This window comes from Drosophila willistoni (genome assembly GCF_018902025.1).
Source record: "Drosophila willistoni isolate 14030-0811.24 chromosome 2L unlocalized genomic scaffold, UCI_dwil_1.1 Seg139, whole genome shotgun sequence".
In the NCBI taxonomy this organism is placed as follows: Eukaryota; Metazoa; Arthropoda; class Insecta; order Diptera; family Drosophilidae; genus Drosophila; species Drosophila willistoni.
In genome coordinates, this window is record NW_025814046.1 from 1,481,563 (window position 1) to 1,502,540 (window position 20,978).

General features: G+C 37.2%; 8 protein-coding genes across 9 annotated transcripts in view; 4 read left to right on the forward strand and 4 right to left on the reverse strand.

Annotated features, from left to right (window-relative positions):
- Positions 1-234: 234 nt before the first annotated feature.
- LOC6638475 (F-box/LRR-repeat protein 3) lies at positions 235-4,013 on the reverse strand. The gene is made up of 3 exons (XM_002061469.4): positions 3,519-4,013; positions 2,067-3,308; positions 235-2,012 (listed from the first exon to the last, which is right to left on the reverse strand). The coding sequence occupies exons 1-3, from the start codon at positions 3,567-3,569 to the stop codon at positions 1,263-1,265; spliced, it is 2,043 nt and encodes a 680-aa protein (XP_002061505.3). The 5' UTR covers positions 3,570-4,013; the 3' UTR covers positions 235-1,262.
- Positions 4,014-4,170: 157 nt separating this feature from the next.
- LOC6638474 (dynactin subunit 2) lies at positions 4,171-5,645 on the forward strand. Its single transcript, XM_002061468.3, has 3 exons — positions 4,171-4,298; positions 4,366-5,290; positions 5,350-5,645. The coding sequence occupies exons 1-3, from the start codon at positions 4,263-4,265 to the stop codon at positions 5,532-5,534; spliced, it is 1,146 nt and encodes a 381-aa protein (XP_002061504.1). The 5' UTR covers positions 4,171-4,262; the 3' UTR covers positions 5,535-5,645.
- Positions 5,646-5,749: 104 nt separating this feature from the next.
- LOC6638473 (protein transport protein Sec31A) lies at positions 5,750-10,691 on the forward strand. The gene is made up of 10 exons (XM_002061467.4): positions 5,750-5,876; positions 6,086-6,290; positions 6,351-7,308; positions 7,366-7,609; positions 7,672-7,784; positions 8,155-8,251; positions 8,307-9,724; positions 9,792-10,223; positions 10,293-10,364; positions 10,429-10,691. The coding sequence occupies exons 2-10, from the start codon at positions 6,094-6,096 to the stop codon at positions 10,615-10,617; spliced, it is 3,720 nt and encodes a 1,239-aa protein (XP_002061503.1). The 5' UTR covers positions 5,750-5,876; positions 6,086-6,093; the 3' UTR covers positions 10,618-10,691.
- Positions 10,692-10,830: 139 nt separating this feature from the next.
- LOC6638486 lies at positions 10,831-12,508 on the reverse strand. The gene is made up of 2 exons (XM_002061466.4): positions 11,595-12,508; positions 10,831-11,539 (listed from the first exon to the last, which is right to left on the reverse strand). Exons 1-2 carry the CDS (start codon positions 12,403-12,405, stop codon positions 11,016-11,018), a joined length of 1,335 nt encoding a protein of 444 aa, XP_002061502.1. The 5' UTR covers positions 12,406-12,508; the 3' UTR covers positions 10,831-11,015.
- A 70-nt stretch (positions 12,509-12,578) lies between these two features.
- Positions 12,579-12,902, forward strand: LOC6638485. Its single transcript, XM_002061465.4, has one exon. The coding sequence runs from the start codon at positions 12,639-12,641 to the stop codon at positions 12,879-12,881; it is 243 nt and encodes an 80-aa protein (XP_002061501.1). The 5' UTR covers positions 12,579-12,638; the 3' UTR covers positions 12,882-12,902.
- Positions 12,882-13,723, reverse strand: LOC6638484 (MRG/MORF4L-binding protein). Its single transcript, XM_002061464.4, has 2 exons — positions 13,253-13,723; positions 12,882-13,194 (listed from the first exon to the last, which is right to left on the reverse strand). The coding sequence occupies exons 1-2, from the start codon at positions 13,641-13,643 to the stop codon at positions 12,983-12,985; spliced, it is 603 nt and encodes a 200-aa protein (XP_002061500.1). The 5' UTR covers positions 13,644-13,723; the 3' UTR covers positions 12,882-12,982.
- A 125-nt stretch (positions 13,724-13,848) lies between these two features.
- Positions 13,849-15,567, forward strand: LOC6638483 (guanine nucleotide-binding protein subunit gamma-1). Its single transcript, XM_002061463.4, has 2 exons — positions 13,849-13,906; positions 14,646-15,567. The coding sequence occupies exon 2, from the start codon at positions 14,666-14,668 to the stop codon at positions 14,876-14,878; it is 213 nt and encodes a 70-aa protein (XP_002061499.1). The 5' UTR covers positions 13,849-13,906; positions 14,646-14,665; the 3' UTR covers positions 14,879-15,567.
- A 4,759-nt stretch (positions 15,568-20,326) lies between these two features.
- LOC6638429 (5-hydroxytryptamine receptor 2A) overlaps positions 20,327-20,978 on the reverse strand; it is an 88,845-nt gene continuing 88,193 nt past the window's right edge. For both annotated transcript variants that reach the window (XM_023177423.2, XM_047009469.1), the window contains one exon: positions 20,327-20,672. The gene's annotated coding sequence lies outside the window, so the exon portion shown is untranslated. The remainder of the gene's footprint in view (positions 20,673-20,978) is intronic.

The window sequence follows — 20,978 nt, forward strand, 5'->3', positions numbered from 1 at the left end:
AGTTATACTCTTGCATTTCCTAAGCACAAACAACAACAAAATTTAATTTACAAATTAAACAAATCATCACATAATTCTTTTCTTTATCGTCTTAATTATTTATATACTTAAAGTACAAGTTTTGAGTTTTTATAAAAAATCACAGCTACATGTCAACAAATTTGCTATCTACTTGATCGAAAAAACAAAAAAAAAAATAACAGAAAACTTAAAAAAAAAATAACAGACAACCGTAAAGAAGAAAATTTAATTGAACCGACTGGACATTTTTATGCAGAGTTTGTAATTAAACATACAAACATCAATGAATTACTTGTATTTGTATATAAGTTACAATGGTGGCCACAAATTTAAGACTTTTACATTTCTAGGCTTCAATTTGTTTAGTAATTTGTTAGTTATCGTACTCAGATTATGAACCATAAATGTTGTGATCTTAGTTTTAGCCGCTTTGAACAATAAATTCACCTTTGCAGCTGGACAAATATTAAAGACGTTATTGTTAATCTTTAATATTAACTCTTGGAAGAAGTTGTAGATTTATCAAAACTAAGATAAACTACATACTATAAATATTTAATTTAGCCCCAACATTCGATTTGGGACCAATTGAAATTCTAAATTATGTTTGTAATTTGTTGGTTTTTTTTGAGTGAGGACGTATTACGACAAAAATTTATAACAAAAGTACTTTTTTTTCTTGAACTAGGAAAGAAAGTGAATTGAATTCCCCGTTTAATGATATATATGATATTTAAAAATATAAACGTCTTAAACTGGTGTCCGCCATTGTATATGTAAGTGTATATAAAGCTACATATGTATATATTAAGTAAGTATGCACATTAGGTTGAGCCTAAAAAACAGGAAATTTCGAAAATTAAGCAAGCCTTAAGAATCGCCCTAAATATCTCCAGACTTAAAAAATCTTTTTGGTACACTTGAGGGTGCCAATAATAACAAAGGAGAAAAACGTAAATATTTTACACACATTAAAATTGTTGTAATTTTCAATAAGCAAAATGGATTTTTAAGGCTCAAACATTCAACGCTTTTTAAAATTAAAAAAAAAAAAACAAGACCCTAACCCACTCAAGATTGCAAAATTCCAGATTTTTTAGGCTGCAATCTAATCTGCACAGGTTATCTTAAGATATTTATCAAAGAAACAATAGCCTCTTCTTTAACTATTTTCTGGACTAGCGAAAATTGTACAATTGAAAATAATATAAAACGAATACAACAAAAATTGCAGCAAAATATCAGTAATCTAAACGTTTCTTTAGCCTAAAGAATTCGGCATTATCAATGCTAGTTAGATTATCCATATTCAAATGCCGCAAAGTACGTACACCCGACAAACGTTCCTCGATATCCGTGTACATGCGACGACAACGATAAATGGACAGAGTCTGAAGACACGAGCAATTAACTATAATGGCATCGAGAGTATGCTCCGTCAACTGGCTACAGCCAGTGATATGCAAGGCTCGTAGACGTCGCAATTTACTAGTTACCACTTGAATGGTCTTATCATTGATATTATAACAATCGGATAGATCTAATTCCTCAATGGATGGACAATTGGAGGCGAGAGCCTCCATGCCAAGGAGTGATATTTGCTGACAATTTGAGAGTTGCAAACGTCGTAGCTCAATATGCTTGAGACCATATTTCAGAGAGACATCACTGATTTTATTACAGCCACGGAGATTGAGTGATTGCAGACCACGCAACTGTTGTATATTATGACCCTCAAAGTCCTCCTCATTGATTAGATTCATTTCATAGGCGGCAAACATGGCTTGTTTGCGTCGAGCATCGCGTACTATTTCCTCCTCGGCTTTGCTGCGTAAAGAGATCTTTACAGATCTTTCAGGTGAACCGCGGAAACTATCACGTTCCGCCAGTGTATGACTATACGGTGGGTAGAAATTCTCCATGGAAGAGTTTTCTGTACGATTTAATTCCAATTTGGCTATATTTATGCCCGTTAGGGCCACATCTGTAATCTGTAAGAAGATGAAGATAGAAACTAATCTCTAGAGAGAGTAAAAGTTACTTACTCTACAACAATTTTCCAGTGAAAGTTCGCGTAACCAACGCAATTGGCCAATCACAAATTGTATAGCCTCATCGGTGACTCCATTGATGCAATGACTCAAGTGCAGAATGCGTAGAGAACGCAAATTACTCGCTATGGACTTGATGCACTCTTCACAGATTTGCAAATATGATACATTAAGCTCCACAAGGATACTGTTCTCTTCACGGGCCACTCCTTCGGTTATGCCACTGCTGGTGATGCCATTACAACTGGATATATCCAGAGATTTAAGATTTTTTAATCTATATAAATGAGCTGCTCCGGCATTCGTTATGCCCGCACAATTGCTGATCTTCAAGTGTGTCAATTGGGTATTGGTTTGTACTATGATGGCTAAATTTTCATCATTTAGACACACTGTGCCAGATAAATCCAATATACTCAATTCCGGTTGACTGGCCAAGAATGAACGAATTGTGTTGGCATTTAATTGCCTGCAACCGGCCAGATATAGACTCTCAAGTTTTAGATTCAATTCAATCACCTCCAACAGACTCTGACCAATCAGAGTCTGACTGAAATCCAGGGAGCGTAGAGTTCTCCTCTGTTGTGTGAGAATATTTAGTATATACTTAAACGTAAGCACTGATTCACTGGGACCAGATGAAGCTTCATTCGGATAGAAACGTCTATGGATGGCATTGTGAAAGGCAATCTGACAACCGGACATATTTATAACCTCTAGCGAGGGCATGAATGAGGTCAGACGCAACAAAATGGCATCGGTGAGGTATTGATTCTCGCATAGGGTCAACTCCTTAATGCCAGACAAATGGGCAGCCAATTCACAGATGCCATTAGTTTGACTATCCAGAAAATTGGCCGACATGAACAGGGGCAGGCAACGTTTCACCGAAAGCACTTTTAGGTGGGGCAGTAGACGTAAAATGCCATATAATTGTTTATCACTCAAGTCCACATTATCGAGAGCCAAACTTTGAGCTGTCCGTCCAATGAATGTCATCAACTCCTGCACTTGTCCCAAGGTAACATCTTCAAAAACGAAATGACGAAAATATCTCTCAGAGCGCATTAAATCCACAGCCGGACTATGTTGATCGGATAGCACACATTTGGAGAAACAGACACGGGTACGGCCCTTGAATTCACTTTGATCCAGGGCACAGTGCCAACGCTGACAGGTGGCACCGCCAGCCAAAAGATCCGTGAAGCCCAAATAACTAAAAATTTTCGATATAATCTGCAATTGAAAAATTATAGTGTCTTGTCAGCTGACTTGTGACCAAAAATAGATATAGATACAGATATATATGTACATATGTATGTACATTCTCGATTTGAGTATGTGTGTGGGTCTGGGACAGAATGGGTCACGCGAAATGAGTTGATTGATACATGTACATACATACATATATACATACATATGCATGTATGCATGTATATAACTTACCTCTAGGGGTAATTCATCAAAACCCGATTGCGAGTGTTCAAAGGAAGACATTCTTCTTGGCTATCTATGTATGTATGGGTGGTGCGTGGGCGAATTGTTATTTTTGGTAGCTGGCGTTGACCCCTAGATTCCGGGCAGACGTTAACTAGCCCGTCCGTTTGTTTTTTCTAATTTCTCTACAAATTTGCCCTTTGTTGTTGTCGTTGCAGTTGTTTATTTACTGTTGTATTTTACATATTTCGTTTTGGTTGTTAGATGTTTGGTGTATTTGTGAAATCCAAATGTTTATCATCGAAGGTGTTAACTTTATCTTTGTATATTTTGTATATATTTAATGGTATATTCAATGTTTATGGCTTTTTTTATCACGTGAAATTAGCGCGGTTATTCCCTGGTCGCCGTTTGTTTGTGGCTATCTCAGTTATAAATGCGACAGGCTTAGAGGCCTAGCTTGTACCTGTATGCGTATACTTAATTTTCCGTCTGAATAAAATTCACCACATTTCAAAAACTCCCCACAAATCAGCTGTTACAATGTTGTCCTAGCTAACAAATAGATGGCGTCACTGAGAATTTTTAATGGCGAAGTGCTAAGGTTCAGTAAAAGTGCTAAGGGTCTGAGTCATTCATCGACGGGGCGAATTTTTGCAAAAGCTAAGGCGAATTCCATTGACGGTGACGGTGACATCAGATATCCAACAAGATTTTTGTTTTTTGTAATAATTTGTGTATAATACCAAAACAATGGCTGATCCCAAGTTCCAAAACCTACCAGGAATAGTAAGTGCAATTATTATTATTGTTTATAATAAATGTATTCAAAAGCAAATTATGTGTTTACTTTTAGGCTTATGACCAACCTGATGTGTATGAGACACCCGATGAGCCCGAAGGTGAAAACACATCGGACTTCTATGATGAGGAACCGGAGAATGAAGCAATTGAAAGATTGCACATCTCGGCGAATGTTGCACACAAACGTTTCAGTGGAGCCACTTTGGAGGGAAGTGTTGATTTCTCGGAAAGCATTGGGCGACGCATCGGCAGAGGCTATGATATGCGTGGCAGTTGCGACTATGTACTTATGGGCCAAGGTGAAAAGGAGACACCTGTGCAGAAATGTCAACGCTTGCAGATCGAGATGAATGAACTACTTAATGAAGTGGCCGCCCTGCAAGTAGATCGCAAAATTGCCGACGAGGAGAAACAATCCTATGATGCAGTGGCCACGGTCATTAGTACAGCAAAGAAAGTGCTGGAATCTCTGAAGCTTGAGCAAGTGCTGGGCAAAGAACAGGTTCCCAATAGCAAACAAGTGAAGGCCCTCATTAGCCAGGTAGAGGAGTTCAAGCAATCCGGTGTCTTGACTGCCATTCCCACACCTGGAACCGATTTTGCAGCCACAGCTCGTGTAGCAAGTCTTGAGCAGCGTCTATACCAACTGGAAAAGGCTGTGGGTGCTCAGCCAGAGAAATTAAGTCGTCTGACCTCTGTTACCAACACCTCAAACGTTCTGGAAGCAGTGCGTCAATTAAGCACAAAAGCCGCTCTCCTTCAACCCGAAAAACTCGATGCTATAGAACAACGTCTATCCACGCTAACTGGCAAAATGGATGCCATTGCTGAAAAATCCAGTGGCAGTGCCCAGGATGCTAAGCGTGACCAGAAGATCGTTGAACTCTATGATATAGCCAAGAGGACAGAGCCTGTCGTTGAGATATTACCACAAGTAATTGAACGTATGCAGGCCCTGGAGGCCCTACACAAATATGGTAAGACAAATATATTATCCCATAGCTTATTAATATTCAATTAAATTACTTTTTTTTAGCAAACAATTTCGCAATGATCATAGCTGAAATTGAACAGAAGCAGGGTACCATTACCACGAGTCTGGTTAATAATAAAGAACTACTTCATTCGGTCCAGGAAACATTCGCCCAAAATCTCGAGACGATTAACAGCAAGGTGGCCAAGGTGGAGCAACGTGTAACTGCAGTTACGGCAGCTAAATAGTCATCCAATGCTCAGCATATATTACATACCAACATTTATTATATTAAAAACCAGAATTAATTATTATTTATATATTAATTGTAACTGAATTAAAAAAGACGGTGAATTTAATTTTATTGTTTACTTTTACTAACAGGTTTGCATCATCTGCGAGCTCTGTTAATTTAACGCCCTGTTAACATAATTACAGCGAATTCATCTATGAGTGGCGAATTCGGTTATGTTTTTTGTTATTGGCGAGCGGTCCAGAAATTTAATTGTGTTTAAGAAAAATAATTAAAATACTAAATAATTAAAGTTTTGTTTTCGCCCAGGAGTAGAACAGAGGATTTACTAGCTTGTGTAAGTTCAAAGATTGACAAAAAGATCCCCCCACCGGTCGGACTACAGTACTTAGAATTGCACTAAGAAAAAGAAGAGAAAAAAAAAACTGATGACGGGGCGCGATCCAATTGGACGTACATATGTGATATGACATACTTTTATGTAGAAGAGGTGGAGAAGGTGGGCAACGATATTTCAATTAAATTGACTCTTCTTGCAAATTGTAGGCATCATCATGAAGATCAAGGAATTGCAAAAGACAGTGAACATTGCCTGGTCGCCGGCCAAGCACGAGCAAATTCTTTTAGCTGCCGGCACAGCGGCTCAACAGTTTGATTCCAATGCCAGCTCAACACTCGAAGTCTATTCACCCAATTTTAGTGATGCCACCTACGAACTGGAGCTAAAGGGCAGTGTGCCCAGTCAGTATAAGTGAGTTCCGGATGGAGTTCTTGACGGGATTGGATATAATTAATTTGGCTTTATTTGCAGATTCCAAAAGGTAATTTGGAGTCCAACTGGTGGATCGAATGGTCTCATTGTTGGCGGCTGTGAAGCTGGTCATATTAATATATACTCAGCTGGAAAACTGCTGGCCAATGAGGAGTCTCTGGTTGCACAACAGGATAAGCACACCGGTGCTGTCAGTGGCTTGGATTTTAATCCCTTCCAAAATAATTTACTTGCCTCATGTGCTTCCGAATCGGAGATTTATATTTGGGACCTAAACAACCCGGCTACGCATATGAACCCGGGGGCAAAGACCCAACCACTAGAGGATGTGAAGAATGTGGCGTGGAATCGACAGGTGCAGCATATATTAGCTTCGGTCTTTAGCTCACGTTGTGTTATCTGGGATTTGCGTAAAAGCCAACAAATTATTAAGCTCTCTGATACCCAATCTCGTGTCCGATGGCATGCCATTGAATGGCATCCGGAGGCAGCTACCCAAGTCTGGTTGGCCTCCGAGGATGATCAGGCGCCGGTTGTACAGCTTTGGGATCTACGTTATGCCACAGCTCCGGCCAAGACATATCAGATACACAATCGTGGAGTTTTGGGCATGTCGTGGTGCCTGCAGGATCCCGATTTAATGGTATCCTGTGGCAAGGATAATCATATCTATTGCTGGAATCCAAATACTAAAATACCAGAAGGAGAAATCCTCTCCGAGGTGGCCACCACAGCATCCTGGTACTCTGATGTACAATTCTGTCCCAGAAATCCTGCTCTGGTTGCTAGTGCCAGCCTCGAGGGCTCTGTATCGATTTATTCCTTGAACGGAGGAACTCATCATTTGGTTCAGACCTCCAATAAAATTGCCGACTCTTTTCCGGGCATGGATCAATTTGCCCAAGAGCCAATGCCTCAGCAGGCTACTCAAGTTGTCTATCATGATCTCGTGCGTGCACCCAAATGGATGAAGCGACCATGTGGCGTTGCCTTTGGGGTAAATTCCATCAAATTTGCCTTATTCTATTGTTACTTAATTTCCTGTTCTATCTAGTTTGGTGGCAAACTGGTCAGTTTCAATGGCACTTCGAAATCCGTCACGATTAGCCAACTGACCACTGAAACGACTCTGGTGGAGCGTGCCCAAGCCCTGGAACGTTCTCTAGCCGATGCCAATTATGTGGATTATTGTCGCCAACGTGCAGATGATACAGCCGATCAACATGGTCGCTATCTTTGGTACTTTATCAAGGCTAATTTTGAATTGAATCCCAAAGAGGAAATGCTCAATCTTTTGGGTAAGTCTAAATCTTAAAAAAAATTTTCAAGAAGAAACCAATATCTCTCTCTCTGATTATAGGCTACAATAAGGATGACATCGATGTCAAGTTTAGCAAGTTTATCAAGGAAAACGAAACCAATTCTCAATCTGATGTGGACACTCTAACTACCCGCATTTCCACATTAACCCATGTGAGTCTTAGTCTTAGTCTTAGCCCTGCCTATTTCTTATCTCAACATAGACTGAAGCTATCAGTAACAAATGGCTTGACCTCCTCCATCTACATTCTCTCTTCCCTTCTGTATTTCATTTCTAACATAATTTCATGCTGCTTAGAGCGACTCTTCTGAGGTCGAGTGCGATCAGAGTACCAATTATAGTACAGATAATTCAGTAAGCGGTTTCTCATCGAGAAAATAGATTTAGAATTATTTGGAGTACATAAATTTAATAAATAAATTTAGTTTTGTTTGTTTTAAGTTTATTGTGTTAAACAATTAATGTTTTTGTTAATTGAAGTTCAATTCATTCTAAACTATAATTCTTTTTATAATCCTTTAGCAAACATTGGATAACAATGCAATAGATGGCCAAAATCACAATGATTTTGCCTCACTTTCCACGGTGAGACCACAATTTAAAATTCCAAGTGGTGAACGTAAGTTAAAATCTAATTCGTATAAATATTATATTAAAAATCAAATGATTTTCAGATGCCGATAGTCTTATAGCAGAGGCCATACTGACAGGAAACACTGAAGCTGCTGTGGAATTGTGTCTGGAAGCCCAACGTATACCAGAGGCATTGATTATAGCCTCAACTGCTGGTATCGAAGTGCTAAACCGTACGCAAAGTCGTTATCTAATGCAACAGAAACAGAGTGAACTGTCGCATGTGATCTCCGCTTTGGTCACACGGGATTGGTTGGATTTCGTCAATCGTTGCACCATGGACTCGTGGAAGGAGGCTCTGGTGGCTGCCCTCAAGCATAGTGAACGCAAACTGGTGGACATTTGTGAGCGTCTGGGTGATCGCTTGTTGAGCGAATCGGGCAATAGTTTGGAATTCACACGGAATGCCATGTTGTGTTACATTTGTGCCGGAAGTATTGATAAATTGGTCAGTGCCTGGTATCAATTAAAACAATTGGAGCAGAAAAATCAGGGTTATAAACTAAATACCCAAGAACTTCAAGATCTTGCCGAGGTGGTAATGCTTATGAGCAAATCCCTGGAACAACAGGGTATAGCTGTTGATTTGGCTGGACGATTTGCGGGTTTCATATCGGAATATGGTGGACTATTGGCCTCGCAGGGAGCCTTGACTGCAGCTCTCCAGTACATAACCACATTGGGTAGCGGCAGCCAAGATGAACAGTTGACCGGACTGAAGGAACGTCTGCATAATGCTGTCCACTCGGACTATGGCAGTCAGGTGAATCAAGTGAATAGGCAGCAGCCAACTGCTGCAACTGGTTACCAACAACAGCCACGTGGTGGACGTGGTTCCTTCTCGCAGCCAACACCATTCAATCCATACCAACCACCACAGCAGACACAACAACCAAGTTGGCCAGCTCCTGCTGCTCCTGTACAGGCCGCACCGGCAGCAGTTGCTCCACCACAAATCTTTAATCCGCAACCAATTAAAGCTGAACCGGCTATGGCTCATCCCCCACGACCGCTCAGTAATGCCAGTTCGTCGGGTGGACCGCCACCACAAGGTGGTGGACCAAGTGCACCCACTGGTCTGCATGCTCGCTCTAAATATGTGCTAGATCCTTCAGTAGCAGCTCCCGGTAGTTCATATGGCATGGCTTATAATCCTATGCCTGCACCGGTTCCATCGGCGGTGCCCTTTACTGGAGCAGTTCCAACCAGTGCACCGAATGTCTACAATAGTCAGGCCTTCAACACAAATCCCTTGGGAGGCAATCAATCGTATAATCCCACACCATTTACTGGATCCGCACCACAGCCTGGTAATTATCTGCCTGGTGTGGCGCCCATTGACACAATGCCATCCGTTGCACCTGCCGTTGGTGCACCGCCTCCCATGCAGAATATTCAACGTAATCCTACACCACCACCCGGCTGGAACGATCCACCTGCATTAAAGTCCTCGAGAGTGGTGAGTTGACTATCATTAAGTTGGTTTGCTTAATTCATTGCTCATTAATCTCCTTCCTCTCTTTTAGCCCAAACCCAAACCTACAGTGGAGCCGACAGCTGCACCCATTTTGCATCCAATATTTGGTGTGGATCCAAATCAGAATCAAAATGGTTATAACGATCCAAATGCTCAATATCAGCAGCAAGGACCACCACCAACGGGAGGATTGAATCAACCTTACTTCAATCCAGCTGCCGTTAATAATAATCCTTTACAACAGCAATCACAAGGATACCTGCAGCCACAGCAGCAGCAGCAACAATTGCCCCCACAGCAACAACAGTGGCAACAGCAGCAGCAGCCGATCCAGACAATTGGCTACGCGGAACAGCCTTCAGCCATACAACGTCAACCGGAATTGCCCAAAGAGAAGCCACCACTGCCAGAGGAATATATCTATTTGCAAACAGTACTCGAAGAACTTAAGAATCGTTGTCTCAGTGCCACCAATGATCCAGTAAGTCTTATCTTTAAGTGGATCCAAGCTTTCAGCCCTTTAAATATATTATTCTTCCCTCTTCTTCAGCGCACCAAACGCAAGTTTGTGGATGTTGTGAAACGTTTAGAGAATCTATATGATTGCCTACGTGATGGCAGGGTAAGAAAATATCTATATCCATGCTGGATAAATTGATAAACTAATGATTATTGTTTTTGCTCAGCTCACTCCCACAACGGTGCAATATTTGACTCAAATAATACAATACATTCAAATAAATGATTATGCCAACGCTTTGGAGATCCATACACGTATTGCTTTTGGCACCGATTTTGCTCAATGTGCTGGCTTTATGCAGGGATTGAAAGTATTGTTACAATCGGCTTCCGAATTGCAATTGGTCTTGCGTTAATGAGTATATCTTATCCTATCCTATATTATATATATAAATATATAATTCTTCTGTTCTGTTCTCTGTGTCTTAAATTGTCTTTAATGCTTTGTTGTTTCTCTTCGTACTCCCCCTCCATTCTTCTAACTTTTGCTGATTTCCCATGCTATTTGTAAATTTTATTAAATTTTTTTCGTTACTTGTGCCCAATATAAAATATATAACTACTTTGTGTACTGAACAATACATAGCAATTATATTTCAATTGAAGAAGAAAAACAATAAACAATAAGAACTACAATATGCAATACACAATATAATCAAAAAAAGTAATTATTTTAAAAAAATGTTTCTTAATTATAGTTTTTTAAACTTAAATCTAATTCAAACTGGGACATAACTTTTACAAATTTAAAATTCTACAATAACTTGGGTTGATTGCGTATATTCTCCAGATCCAGCATGGGCTCTGCTTGTTGCTGCGGTGACCCCGGGCTCATTTCATCTTCGGGCAATAAGCGATATTTCTTGAGATATTTATAAGATGCATTCGACATATTATTCGGACTTTGTGCTGCGGTTATATTATCAATTTGACGCAGAGGCTCGGCCATGGGACTGCGTGGTGCATTGGAGGATGTTGCCGGCAAATCCCCTGATACATGCAGTTCCCTCATCAATTCATCGACAGGTTGACGCAAATACTTGAGAGCCAATTCATTCATGACCAGACTCTTCTCGGTGTTGGGTTTTGTCATGTGCATGGGCATAGGCATTATTTTGCCATTTGGAGTATTGGCCCGATAACCAGTTGATTGGGCCATGGGCCGTGGCGATTGGTATTGATTAGGTTGAGTACGAACGACTTTGGGATTGCAAGGAGGCGGTGGTGGCTCTTCTTCCTCTATTATGTAGTCCTGAATAATTGGTGTGTGGCGCTTGACTGAGGATTAAGATAAGTAATAGTAAAAAGATCACATTGAAAATTTACTACTTACCATTATTATTTTGATTAATTGTTATGATTTCACACTGGCAGCCTGTTGATGTCCTGGTAGAAGGAGCAGTTCGTGCTTGTTGCTGTTTGGCCATAGATTCGCACAATTGTTTCAATTGACGCTGGTCCTCACGCATCGCCTCTAACAAAGACACAAGGGCAGCCAAATCCTGCTTTTGGACCAAATTACTTATATCCAGTGAGCACGCACCTCTACCTGGGGTTAATGGTGAATTGGCTGGTGGGGATCTATTTACATTATCCGTTTGTGTGGTTGCACAAATAGTGAGGACATCGCTAACCGATCGCGGAGATGGTAAGTAATCTATATCCCTTCGTTTTTCCATATAGCAAATCGGGTTATTGGCCGACGCAGGAGGAGTTGTTACTGCTGAGGCTGTTGTTGTTGTATAGATGCGCTCTCTAGGTATAATAATGTATTCATTGCTCACTGTGGAACCAGGGGAGCTGCTGGTCAGATTAGTATTGTGGTTATGTGTATGGCTAGGACGGGGTCCCAACTCTGTCGACAGGACTGGCGAAAAGTTAACACGAGGCAGCATTTGCTTCTTCCAAGATGCAAAACTCGGGGGAGGTGGAGCCGGTTGCGTTTTGGGATCTGCGTTAGTTTGTGATTGCATGGATGTGGGTGGAACTCCTGAAGGTGCGTTCGGACCAAATATCAAGGAAACTTCCGGTACTATGGGCTTGACAGTTTGCTCATTGGCTGCCATATCCATGCCCGTTGGCATCCCAGCACATGGCCTTGGTGCAGCGCGCGGCAACATATCTTCCGTTTCGAGCTCAAACATATTTCGTTTTATCAAATTGAATTCGAGCGGGAGATTTCAGAACAAAATACAAACGAACAACGATAGCCGGACTAGGGATGGTATTTGCTGCCAGCTAGGGCTACCACAATAAACAAACAGTCATCTGTTATCGATTGTAACTGAGTATATCGATTTCCAGGGACGGACAGTTGACAAATGAATCATTTGTACAAAATAGAGATTTCCAGATTTTACAACAAAAGTGAAACATAATGCCCAGTCAGGAGAACATTGAAATCGGCTTAACAGCCACGCCCACGCCACCTACAAGCACAACAACTACTGTGCCTGCCACTGAGGAGCCACAAAATGTGCGTGAATTAAGCCAAACCGATCATTTGAATCGAAGACTATTAAAGTCGCTGCTGGAATCCATGCAGACATCGGTTGGTCCCGCTGTGCAGACCAATGAGGACGACGATAACGATTCTACCAACAACGATTTCGAAGAATAAAGTTTTATATTTACATTGTCATTGTTGTTTGGTCATTGTTTTTTTAAAACTACATCTAATAGTGAACTAGGTATAAATTGCCTACAATCGATCATCGGTTACTAAATGCGACGTCGCTTGCTACTTTGGACAGGTGGAGGCGTTGTTGAGGGGCTTATGGATTCATTTGACATAGAACCACGAGTACGTTTAGCTGGCCGCTTGGGTAAATCCAGAAGCTTAACAGCCGCAGCCGCTGCTTTCTTATCCTTGTCGGCATCTTTGGCAGAGTTCGATGACTGTGATCCCGAGACTTTAGGTGTACCAGAAGCAGCTACAAAATTTAAATAACAACATTATGGGAACGTTTCGGATAAGTCTTAAGTACTTACCTTTGCCATTTGTACTTGAGTCGCTACCAACCGCAGCTTCGCTGAGTTCCTTTTCCTCGCCCGGAGTAGCAGGCGTATCTACAGACTTCAATAATGCACCATAGTCTTGTTCGGGCAGACTAAATTCGCGTTCCTCATTTGGAAATGGCAGAGATTCGTGATCATCAAGTTCTTTCAACTTGTACATAGTGTCCAAGTGCCTCCAAATTAATTCACTGGGTATTTCACGATTCAAAGATTTCGATAGGCGCTGTGCAATGCAGGACATATAGAAGTGCTTGTTGATGCCGACAGGACGTAGGCCCTCCATGGCATGAAATAGTTGCACCTCCTCCTCGGCCGACCATTCATGGTGATAGTGTACTACAGAGTGTGCGTTCGCAGAGAACATGTCCACAAAATAAAACCAAAATACAAGAACTTTAGATAAAAACAACAAACCGAATCGTAACCGGATTCAGAGTTGCCAACTTGTGTGAACTCCGTGCATAGAGTTGTTGATAGGCATTTAGGGCTACTTAATCTAATCCGCCCATCTCTAAATAATCGCATTAAAGGGCCATCTCTAGTTTGGGTGTGTATCTATACATTTTTTTACTCATCAACTCGCGTTATTTTGGAAATTTTTAAAGAAATAATTAAATTACTTGGCTGGTAAATAATAAAAAATAGTCTGAATAATTGTCTATGTCTATGTAGTTGTGTTTGTGTGTGTGTGTGTGTATATATCTAACTAATTGGTCTGTGTCTGTTTATCAACTATTAATCTAGCCCTCTCTGGCAGATGTTTGCGTATATATTTCTGTGCGGACCAACCTTTTTTTCCCCCCTACTACTATCTGCAATTAAACGAAATCTTTAGAATCTCTTTAACAATAACTCTTACTATCCTGCTATTAGTACACTGGCCCTGACAACAATATACATATGTACATATATGTATAAAGCAATGTCAAGGTCAGATAATGGGCTGAAAAAATTAATCAGCGATCGATTAAATTAATCCTACTAAAAATGAAAAGTTCTCATTTTCCTTTCACTCTTCTTCTTTCTCTCTTACTCATCTATTCCTCTCGTCTCTTGTAAATTTTTTGCCTGTTCCTGTTTAATGTTGTGTCAAAAAAAAAACAAAACAAAAACGAAATTTTGCAGCAAACGAAATCCTCTTCTTGTTTATTATTACTTTCCAGCAAACGAAAGAAAAGTCTTAACTTGCAAAAAATTGCCCAAGCGAATTTCAAGCCAAAAACCAAAGCACACAACCAACACTACATATAAAAAAAAAAAGAATTTAAGCAGATTAAAGCCCATCCCACGAACCCAAAAAAAAAAAAAATCGAATCTACCTTATCTCTCTCTCTGAATCACTGAGTGAACCCATTTTCAACCATAGGCCTATCCGAGACAGCCATCATGGACGTAATGTCATCATCCTTACAACAGCAACGGATTGTCGTTGATCAGCTACGCCGGGAGGCGGCCATCGATCGGCAAACCGTATCGGAATCATGCAACAAAATGATGAAATATATCACAGAGCATGAGCAGGAGGATTATCTATTGACTGGTTTCACCAGCCAAAAGGTTAATCCGTTCCGTGAGAAATCCTCATGCACAGTGCTTTAAGGCGGTCAAGGCAAAGTTGGAGAAGGAGTTGGAGAGATGCGCGGCCGAGGCGAGAAGAAGAAGGATCAATGGATCAAGCAAGCAATTCTCAGATTTCGTATTTAAGTTCTAAAGTTGATGACACCAGTACCAGTCGAAAGCCACCTGGAACCACGTATGCATATGTATATTCTCTATATCTAAATATATATATATTTCTAAATGTGTATGTGTGTAAATTGAAGAGTAAATACATAAAAACAAAAAAACTTACAATAAGCAATACTATTAAAATCCAGAAAACAAATATATCAACAACCAAAAAATAAAATATACATACTAAATCTATATATTCTATGTACCAATCCAATGTTAACAACAAGTGTTATTTATACATACATATGTAAAAAATGTGTGCAAGAGAAGCTAGGCCCAGAAATATCAAGCAAAAACCAACAACAAATTCTTCTCCCTCCAAAACGCCCTTCGTATCCCTTATATACCTATCTATATAATTTGTTTTTATCTTTGCTAAATGATAACACGAATATCCCAACCAAAAAAATTTAATAAAAAAGCGGACATCCATAAGATACATATGTATATGTGTATATGATAGATATAATATATATATATCTATATACTAGTAATCCCAACAAATTGACAAAAATATAAGAAATAAACGTAATCAAATCAGAAATACACACAAACTGAAAGCAAAACTTAATTTTTCAAACAAACAAAAAACTGTTGAATTTAAAGCAAAGAGTAATAATAAACCTTTCGCACCCCCCGCGAGAGGGGAAACTCCTAACGAAACATATACATATATATGCAAAGAAAACGAGAAGAACAAAAGCATATTATTATTATTGAATTATAATTACTTTACAAAAAAGCTTTAAAACTTATTGCAAAATCTTAGTGCGTTTATTATATCAAAAGCAAAAGTTTTTCCTAGTAAAATTATATATATAAAAAAAATACTTATATCAACAAACAAGAACAACAACAACCACAACAAATAATTGCATTAAAGCAAATATTCAAAAAGAAAAATATATACCTACTATATATACTTATATATATATATTTATTATTCCTCTCTCTAGCGTAGTTTTCGCAATTTTTTCAAAATTCACACTTTTTTTGCACTTTAGAGCCATAATTTATTAATCAGATCAACGACAAAAATAATCAAACTCGAATCGAAAAACAAACCCCAAAAAATAAGAGGATAATTTCTCAAATTATTTATGAAAAAATGTGTGATTTTTCTTTTTGCTTTCCATTTTATCCAACTCACTCAAACGTCATATTCATGTGAAAATAAGATTGCAATTGGCATGAAGAGGCAAAGTACACTTAAAAAGTAAAAGTTATTTTTATATATACACTAAATAATGGTAATGAGCATAAATCTATATGGTATTTGAATGAAACGAAACGATCCTCTAAGTATATAAGGAATGTATCTCATTACAAAATTCATAAACTATCATTTTCCTAATCGGTTCTTCCAAATGTTGGCATTTAAGTGCAAAAGAAATCCAAAAATATTGGCAGTGATTTTTGTCTTAGTTTTTAAATTGTAAAGCCAAAAGTAAAACAATTATTTGCTAGTAGAGAAAAAACACACATTTTTTTGATTTTTCAGAAAATTCTCATAAAAATTGTTCTCTTTGTCAAATGTGGATTTTGTATCAAATTTTGCTGTCGTGAGCAAACAGCAAAAATTGACACAAAACCCTCGAATGACCCGATCTTCACATAATTCCATGAATTTTCCGGGCTTTGGATAGTCAAAACTGCAGTTGACTGGATAAGCTTAGAAATTTGTTTAAACTTTTCGATTCAAGACATAAAAAAGAAGATGATATATGTATATAGGGTTTCTCGATAGATCACAGATGTCGCGCAACTATCCATTGGAGCACGGATGGATTTGCTGCAATTTCCAATCCATCGACAGATCCTTATGTGCTGGAATTATATTATATCTAAAACACACCCATATATATATTAACTAATTAATATCTGAATGAAATTATGAAAAAAATCATCCAAAACAAAGCGCATATAATTTTTTGCATCATCATCAACGAAACTTTCAGCAATTTTTATTCACTTTAAATTTGCAAATGGTAAAAAATAAAATTACAAATTATCAATACACCAAAAGAATACAAACAAAACAATTCAAAACAAAAAAAGAATCAACAACGAGATCGTATTTGTATTTTATTCGACATTGATTGATTAAATATCAAATATTTTGAAATCGACTCTCCTTTTGCCCTCTATTCGGTGGCATTGGACGATGTCTTTAACACACAAAACAAATATTGTATTGAAAATGTATCTGCAAAATAAGCATTTGAAATATGTATTTATATTGTACTCCAAATGAACAAAAAACATAAACAAAAAATGAATGAATAATCGTTTGCTTGAATTCCAAAAACCAAAACAAAAAAACCAAAATATGAAAAATAAAGAAAAAGCCCTGAAGCGGTAACTAATTTAGATCAGTTATCTCTAGCGGTGAGCACCGAGTTCGGTGTAAAAAAAAAAAAACAAACTAAAATAATTTCTTAAATCTTTACTTTGGATGGAATGGGTGAAATGTTTAAGAAGTTTCTAACAAGAATCTTTTATTTATATTTTAAATTTAAAGGACTACCAAATTTTAAACTAACTTTTTGTCAACCTTTCGTGATGAATATTTTTTCATTATACAGGATCATATAGTCAATAATTGATGTTAAATCTGGAATCAAACATGGATGAATCAAAATCCGGAGGAATTTTTCGAGCTTCTGGCACAATTGGAATGACAGACGTAAATTTCACAAAACTCAAATTTAATGAGTCTTTAAAGTATTTGAAAAATTCAATTCCTTATTTTCAAGTTAGAATAATGTCTGTCAGTCTGCTTAAAATCTTGAGAGACTTTATATATGAACGCAATGGAATTCAGCAAAAATGATTTGCATGATTATTAAAATCACAACAAGTAAATGCAAATCTAATTTTCAGACGTAAAACACTTGCAGGCAGTGTTGGGATCTAGCCTTTTTTATCTCATTCGCACTCATGCCTGACAGTATTTATCCTTGTTGCTAGATGGCAACACTGGTGCTTAGTTCCTACTAGAGCTGCATAACCGTCGATGGATAGTCTATCGATATTTATTTGTTTGCTGGCTTACCTATCGATAGTATTGGTAGTTTCATCGATAATTTATAACATTTGAATTTGAAATTAAATACAATTGTAAACAAAAATTAAGCTTTTATTAATTTATAGAAATAAAATAAATAGACGGTCGGTGCCTCTTATGCGATCATCACCGAACTAGATTATTAACTTATTATAATTATAATCAACCATACTGGCCCATATATTAGAAGTCGACTTTTTCGATAAAATGAAACCTGCAGAAAAGAAAAAAGTAACTGAAAAACTTGCAAGTGTATGCAAACTTCGGCAGGCTCCTCTCATTTACTTTATGACTCCAGCAAAGCCAAGGTTTTTTTAAATCTTGGCTATTGGATTTCGGGAATCTACATGGATAAAACAATTAGCTATAGCTACTATCCGATATGTACACATTGCAAAAAGAAAGAAATCAGTTTAAATTGTTTCATGAAAGTGGTTGTTTATTTAGGTATTATTTGCAGCCAATGGAAGTTTACAGCAAAGTTTATGTTTTTTTTTTTTTAGCAAGTACTAGCAAGTTTACTGCAACTTATTATCTTGTTTATTTTATATGAAATTTGTTCTCTAATGAATTCTGTTTTTTTTTGTTCCATATCAAGGAATAATTCTTCACATTTAAAATTTGTCTGTTTCAAAATGCGCGCGCCAATTGGTTTCATTTTGAATAAGATAAATTAAAATGTTACAAAATTGATTTTTCGAAAATTAGGCTACAATTTCGATGTGCGTGTGTGTGTGTGTGTTAGTGTCTATGTATGTGGAGGTCCTTCGAATTATTACTCAATATGGCAACAAATTATTTTAGACATAGATTTGCAAAACACTTAAATTGCTAAAATTTGCTTTAAGTTTTTGATTTTCATTTTCAAATAGATTCAAGTATTGTTTCATGTTTTTTATTGTTAGTTCTGATATTTTTTTTTTTGTTTGTTTTCCTTTGTCTATAGTTTTCTTTATGTTTACTTAATTTTAAGTAACATTTATGGATAATTATAGCTAATTAATATACATATGTATTTATTACTAAATAGTACTTGCCGATTTTGCTAATTACGTTTTTACCCATTTTTCCCGAAAGTAGTTTTGCTTTTCAATATTACACTTAAACCCTTAGGCAAATTTTTGTTTTTTTTTGTCTTATGAGTACTTATTCAAAGAAATCCTTAACAGGTGATGGAGATTTAGTTGAAGGGGTAGGGGAAATAATTACCAACACTTGTACATACATATACAGTAAAGACCAAAAGTCTAGCTACACTTGGAGACTCAAAAAAAAACATTGTATTCAGCTATATGTTTGACTTGTTTTTTGCCCTTACAATGCAAGCAAGAAAATGTTAGTTTGCTAAAATTAAATTTCAATTAATATTTATTTTTGGTTTTTGAATGAAAAGTAAAATTCACTTTCTGCAGGTAATTTCTATGTAATACAGATTTTATCTATAAAACATTTTTAAGTAGTCATTTGACTATAAAAAATAAGAAATAAGAAAATGTTTATTAAACGAGTCTTTAATTAACATTTAATTGCTTGCATTTAAATTGGATTTCAACAACTATCGATACTCTGCTGAAGACAATGAATTTTATTTTAAAACATAATTAATTTAAGCTATAAACAGAATTCATTGTCTCTAAGGTGTCCATTAACTTTTAGCCCCTACTGTATGTTATAAGATTTTTCTCTTTATTTCTTGCTTAGCATTAAATAATAATAAATAATACAACAGTTTTCTTAAAATAATTTCAATTGTTTTTTTACCTTAATTTAAATTGTATTTAAACAGGTTTTCTTTTTGTTTTCTGTATTTTTTAGCGTTAATTATGCTTAAGCTAGCTTGATTTACCTAATTTTGAATACTCAACAGTTGGGTTACACATTAAATGTTTTTTGTCTATATATTAAGATTAATGTACTTAATAATATCGAGTACTATCTGCAGTTATAATGACATCTAACAATTATATATATATTTATGTATATATGTATGTATCTTAAGCATTTAAATATTATTATGTGTAGCTCAAGTCGAAAAATACACATTTTAAGTTGGAAGTAGATTGCTCTATATATATAGATATATGTATTAGTTAAAGTTAAGTAAGCTTAAGGCTAATTATTTTCCATTTTGATTAGTTTTTTTTCTTGTTATTTATTTTTATTTTTAGTATTTTGGTTTTACTTTGGTTACTTTGCATCAATCAATCAACATTTTTGAGTAGATAACAAAAAAACACAGTCTCCACTTGTCATTTACAAAAATTTTAGTTAGCTAAATACTTAACTAACGTTTTTTTTTTATATATATATATATTTAATATTATATGTTTAACCACATTTAGCTGAACTTATTTACACTTAAACAATTATCATATGTTACTGGAATTGGAGTCATCTTTTTGGTATACATCTAGAAGAAGAAGAAGTAGTGGGAAGAAGGGGAGCGTTCGCATTCTCGGTTTGGAGGTGCATTTGGAATTTGGATGGTGGTTGCTGGTGGTGCTGTTGGTGGTGGTGGTGGTGGTGTTGGAATTACTTTTCTTTTGTCTCGCCGAAGAGGCTACTGGCGTTGTCCGCCCTTAGCAGAAGCGTCTGAAAATAGTTTAATGTTTTATTGAGAAAAGATGTCAGAGAAAAAGTTTCTTATACAAATCCAAAGCAGAATACAAATTGTTCAGTTTTTTGTTTGTTTGTTTTTGCTTTTCTAAAATTAATGTTACTTAATTTAACTTTTATGTTGCCAAATGAATGAATGAATGAATGGCACACAGATTTAACTGCCTGCCACAAGCAGATGGTATGACCTTCTCTCTCTCTCTCTGTTTCTCGGTTTCTCTAAAATGCAAATGAAACTATTCAAAGCTCCTTTGTAGATAAGCCGGAGACGTAGCCAAAAAC